This window comes from Rhodamnia argentea, chromosome 2 (genome assembly GCF_020921035.1).
Source record: "Rhodamnia argentea isolate NSW1041297 chromosome 2, ASM2092103v1, whole genome shotgun sequence".
NCBI lineage: Eukaryota > Viridiplantae > Streptophyta > Magnoliopsida > Myrtales > Myrtaceae > Rhodamnia > Rhodamnia argentea.
Genome location: NC_063151.1, coordinates 26,772,475 through 26,778,474, shown reverse-complemented (window position 1 = coordinate 26,778,474; position 6,000 = coordinate 26,772,475). Strand labels below are relative to the sequence as shown.

The following is a 6,000-nucleotide window of genomic DNA, read 5'->3' as shown; positions in this document are numbered from 1 at the left end:
TTGATTTAACCATTTAACTAGAGAATTTGATATACTTCAAACATTCACATACTAGCATACGCTATTCAAAGAATTACACCAGCAGGCTATTCCCTGCTCTCCTTAAGAGACTATACACAACCAAAAATTTTAGACGGCTTCTACAGAGAAATTCTTAAGAGCAGACAGGAAAAAAAAAAATCATGCAAAATGGCAAATTACTCCACCATATAAAAACCTGGATCAGCCTTTCCTCATATCTCATCTTCACAAGATATCGTCCCGGCCATCTCCAGCTCCTTAATAGAAAGCCTGTGTGTTTTGCGGCACAGCTGCCCGCTAAATGCTTCGGTTGCCTCGTTCAGTAAGGAACGGCTGCCGTGGCTGCTGCTCTGCCCAAATTCGTCCGCTCCGGCTTCCCGCATCAGACCCCGGAGTCGACATGTAATTGGCGTTGACAAGCATGTCACCTTCAAGAATGCGCAGCACCTTCTCACATAAACAGACGTGAAAACTATCAGTTCGAATGACAACTATCATTACCAATTCAACCATTACATCTTTACATTTATAATGGGACAAATCCACAAAAATTCAAAGCATTTGTTCCTGAAACCATTACGAATTCTCAAGTGCTTAATTTTGATTATCTTCAGACTTCCATACAAATTCCACTCAAGGTCTGAATGCTGTGAGCTTGTTATCTGTCCATCTTTTCTGATGTATTTTTCCTTACCTGTGACATGCGAGGCCTAGAATGAGGATCACGCCGTATACATAGCGATGCAGCATGGAGCATGCAGCAAACCTCTTGCTCGGAATAGTGATTTCCCAATCGTGGATCTATCAGCTGATCAATTGCATATTCTTCCAACAGTGGTCGAGCCTGGTGAATACTAAGATATAAGTTAAGAGCAGAACATGGAAAGTTACCAATGAAGAGAACACAATATCCTGTACGTTGATAATACCGTATCAGATTTGTTTGAAAGACACCAGAAATATAACATCACTATTTTCCAGAGTCATACCCACTCAGTTAAAAACTGCTGACCCTTGGGCCGATCAACGTCCACAGCTTTTCTCCCAGTAACAAGCTCCACCAACACCACCCCGAATGAATATACATCAGCTTTCTCTGTGATTTGTCCACTTTGAGCATATTCAGGAGCTAGATATCTATCGATGAAAGTAGGTGAATGAATATTCCAATCCCGCAGAAGTCAAGAAAACAAAGCAACTGTTAACAAATACACACCCAAAAGTTCCAATTACTCTTGTTTCAACACCAGTGCGTCCATCAGGCTGCCACCGAGCGAGGCCAAAATCCCCTACCTTGTCAAGGAAGCAATCAGTTAAGCATTAACACCCCACATCCTCAAAGTATGAGTACTATATCTAGAAATCAAGAGCAAGAATATCCTCTGGAAGATCACAAAAGGAAAGGCCCGCAGCTTCAATGACAAAGGTGAAAACATCAATAGATCCAAAATAAAAGATCATGACTGTACCAATGGTTCAAAATCATGAGTTATGAGGATGTTATTTGGACGCATATCACGATGGACAATACAACCCACTCTGCACTCTTCATGAAGATATCGCAGACCTCGAGCGGCCCCAACAGCAATCTTTTGCCGTGCTGACCACTCTAATGGCTCTTGATGACGTCCTGAAATAGAAAAATCATCTATTAGTCACATAGGCACATTGAGAATATTAACCTCGACAGTTCATTATTCCAGTCAGCAAACAGGTGGACAAGAGGTTAATGCCAATGTAGCACTTGGAAAGTTAAGAAACAACATCTTCCATTTCGACATTCTTTTGGCCATCCACTGCAATAGTAAAGGAAAATTACCGTAGAGATGTGAATCCAGGGAACTGTTGCAAATATACTCGTACACCAGTAATCTTCTTTGGTCCTCTATACAGAACCCAATCAGCATTACAACGTTTCGGTGCTGAGCACAGCTGAGGACTTCAACCTCTGAGCAGAACTCGTGATCACCCTGAGAACTAGCCAATTTGTGTTGCTTGACAGCAACTATCTGACCGTCTGGAAGTACCCCTCTATGAACAGATCCATAACCACCTTCAGCCAAGAAATTGGCCTGTGAAAAACCACCAGTTGCAAGCTCTAGATCAGCATAGCTGAACCATCTTGGCGGTTTCCCGAAAACAGGAGACTTGTTTTGACATATTGAGCATAGTGGAGGAGGGCCACTGGGCATATTTCTGGAAAGTGAGATTGCTTCTCTCAAATTTCCGCCTATGTCCATATCATCCCCATAATCCGGCAATTGAATCAGATCATCTTCATTGCTTCTAGCAAACTTACTTGGCATATCCTTGGTCATTAATGCTTGCATTGTGTCATTAGATCTCTGAAAGTTTTGTCCAAAATGAACAGAATCGTGACAATTAGAACCAAGCAATTCCGCCATCCATGGTTGAAACCTCAAGCTCGTTGAAGCTAGAGATAAATTTTCACTGTCAGAGTCTGAGCTACTACATTCATCGACATCCCTGGTTTCCTTCACCGCATGAGGCACATTCTTTTTTATGCCTGCATTCACCTCTGAAATGAAAAAGGGTGAAGTTCCTGGGTCAGAGCTCGACACTGATGAAGTTCCAGCTTCAGTAGAAGTGAATGGCGTCCCCAACTCTGGACTACTAGCTGGAGTGACGACTGGTCCACGGACAGAATTCGGGTCTTCATGCTGAATTTTGCAACGTTTATCAGACGCTTCATCCAGCTCAGATGGTGGCGGATGAGCTTCAGTTTCCTTTTTGGGCAATCCTGTCAAGTTCAAGCGAAGAACTTTCGCCTGAGACCGTTTCATTACAACAATGTTGCATTGTAGCTCTTCCATGCATCGCTTTTCCTCAGGTTTTAGCTGTCTGTTAAATGAAAGCAAGAGTAGACCAAACAATGTCAGACTTACGGGGACCACCTGCATCAGTTATCCTGTATTCAAAACCTCCTTAACTTTTTCCTTATTTCTTTTAACAGGGAAAATAGATGATTACTTGTCCAATACAACCCAACTTGCATGAGCTTTCTTTGCCTCCGCAGCCACTGCTCCACACGGTGATCCAGAGATAACTTTTATCTTGACGTTTATCTGTGCAAAAGAGGGGGGACGCGTTATGTGATGAGAAGAAAACAGAAAAATACCATAAACACATTTCACTAATGGCATTGACCTTATTCGGATCGTACACATCATGGAGCTGCAGGATCATTTGGGAGCAGGAATCCGTTAGATCAATCTTCTGCTCTGCACTTGACCCTAAATGGGACTTCCGCTGCCCACTGGCACAGTCCCCTGCAAACCTTGGGAAACCCCATAACTTTCGTCCTGGAAAATTTGCAATGGAATTGCTGTTAGGAAGTGTGGTTGTGACGGGATTTGAGTGGAAACACGGAATGCAGTGATTGAATTCAGTAAGAAATCAGCGCGCAAAACCTATTTGGGGAGAAAATCTCAATCTCATACCGCTGAAAAATCGGTACACACATTGTTCCAGGAATTAAAACCAAGTGTTACGTTACAATGAAAAAATTTAGACAAGCTGCATCCATCAAAATTCATTAGCCGCTCCAACCAATTTCATAAACTATGATGAGCCTGAAGAGAAGTTCACATAATACAACCGAAGAACGGGAAGGAGGGATGTTTGCATCGACATAACAGAAATTTACCTGAACTTTGGGAAGAAACCACAACCAGCAGGGTAATGCAATCCCCAGGTTGAACAACATGAGTCAAAGCCCACTCGAGTGCTGTCTTCGGAATCTCCTTCGATGCCTTAACAGCAACCACGACCTTTTCAGCAACATCCCCGTTGCCCTTTTCCAGCTTCCCTCTCTTCTGTTCTCTACTCATTGCGAAATAAAATCTCAGTTCTCTTCTGCCGCAGGGTCGCTCACTTCCCAAACCAAATTGCACCTCAATAAGCTCGAAATGCACGTATTAGAGGACAAGGGGGAAACTTCCACGTTGGACGCGTCTGATCCAACCTTCTTGTTTGGCAAATCAAGCTTGGAGTAACCAATCGAACCCTTATCGTTATTGCTCTGCCCCCACCATGGCGAGATTCAGTGACATGTACCACCGACAAACAAACTATTCCAATCAAAAACAGCAGATTCTTACAATGACAAGACCCTTTTCACCCGTTGACAAGTAACCTTCAAGAATCACGGAAAAGCCGGCAATGAAAAAAAATTGAAGTGGAAGAGGAACTCCCTTGCTCCTCCTGGTGGTGAAAATCAAGCATGAATATTCCCAATGTGGAAACGGATGAACTGGGAAGCATAGGATTACGGATACCTTTTTCGGTCCTGGTCTTGCCAGAGAAAGGGACGAAATCCTCGAGCTCAATAAGCACTCATCTGGTGTAAACTTTCCCTTTGGCTGGTACACAGTTGTGCAGGCATGAGTTCGAGGGAAAAAGCAAAAAACGACACCATGAGGAGTTAAAACTTCACGGAAGATAAAGGACACCTGCGTTGCTGCTTTCAGCCTTCAAATCACTCCTCAGCAGACAACACCACCCCAACACAGAGCAAAAGAAACACGTGAAAGCGAAACAGCGAGGCGGGAGATGCGATTGGGATCCGGAGCTTCCTCCTCCAATAGAGTCCAAGCACAAGCCCCTCCGCCTGCTAAACGCCGTGCACAGGGGAAGCCGCTATCATATCAAATCTCCATGCGACGCCAAAGGGGACGATCCAACCCACGGACTGGACGAGAGAGATTAAGAGCACCCACCTGCAGAGTGAAAGATCACAGCCCAGTTGGAAAAGAAACCGAAGGAGGCAAATGAAGTTGATTAGACTTTTCGATGTTTTTTGAATGTATGCTTTCGTTTGGATTCCACATCTCAAAGCGCCAAAACCCAGAATCTAAATCAACCCAACCACTTTAAGGAACTCGAGAGAGACTGCCAACTTTAAAAATTTTCCTTTTTCCCTTTCTCTGTTTTTTGGCCTCGATTTTTCTCATCAAACAAGACAGGAAGGAACATCAAAAGTGCACGAAACTGCATCTACCCACCAGACGACTCTATTCAAACCCGAATCCCCATTACTGAAATCACGTGGAAATCCCCCTCACTCCACCGCCCCAAGCAAAATCAGCTCAAACACTCAAACCCCCACCCCAAAAAAAAAAAAAAAATTGACGTTCGCTTTCATCGTTCCTCTTTTCCTTCGTTTGCTTTTTTGGGGTATTATCAGCTCCCGGGGAACAGTACTCACGTTCGATCAGGATCGCACCAGCAACGAAACGCCAAATGGGCACCGAGACGTTACGAAAAGAAGGGACTTCGAGATAAGAAAGAAAGGAAGGAGACGAGACTGAAAGCGAGAGAAGAGCGCGAAAAGTTGAATCGAAAAACCCCTCTTCTCTTTCTCTCTCTCTAGGGCCTGGCCTTCGTCGTCAACGACCAGGCCACCACCACCTCCCCCCATCTCTCCATATATGGCTATGGGGCTCCAGAAAGGGTGTCCTGTAGCGACGCAATCTGTCGGCTTCTGGGCAAAAGCAACCTCACTCTCCAAGTCCAGAGAGAGAGAGAGAGAGAGAGAAAGATGGATCGATCAAGAATCAGCTCCGTTGTCCGTGAAGGAAATCGCGGAGAAGATAGCTCGGATTTCAGCGTTAATGGCGACACATGCAGTAACCCCTCCCCATCAACTCAATCAAAAAACTGGAATTAAACTATTCTTGAAGTGATATGAATCATATGATAATGCGCATCTCTCTTCCCTGTACACTTCCTCTCTCTTTTTCTATTCCTCTCATGAAATAATTTAAACAAAAAAAAAAAGGGGAAAACTTCATATTATAAGGAATCGGAAAATTGACTTCGTTATATATTAAAAATTCGCCGCGACAGGGATCACGAAACACGCGACTAATCACGTCGATTAATTAAGACACGAAATCAAGATTTTACTATGTCCGCATTCGAAATTTGCTTGAAATCAACGTCTTTCGGAAATCAAAC

The 6,000-nt window shown here is 43.8% G+C and overlaps 1 protein-coding gene across 1 annotated transcript; it reads right to left on the bottom strand.

The window, feature by feature from the left end:
* LOC115737569 (inactive protein kinase SELMODRAFT_444075) lies at nt 1-5,728 on the bottom strand. The gene is given in 12 exon segments (XM_030669753.2): nt 1-362; nt 364-468; nt 716-865; nt 1,011-1,158; nt 1,238-1,314; nt 1,491-1,651; nt 1,841-2,883; nt 3,013-3,107; nt 3,190-3,344; nt 3,689-4,403; nt 4,494-4,760; nt 5,046-5,728. Coding segments are annotated over 10 exon segments (2,247 nt in total). The 5' UTR covers nt 3,873-4,403; nt 4,494-4,760; nt 5,046-5,728; the 3' UTR covers nt 1-233.
* Nucleotides 5,729-6,000: the final 272 nt, after the last annotated feature.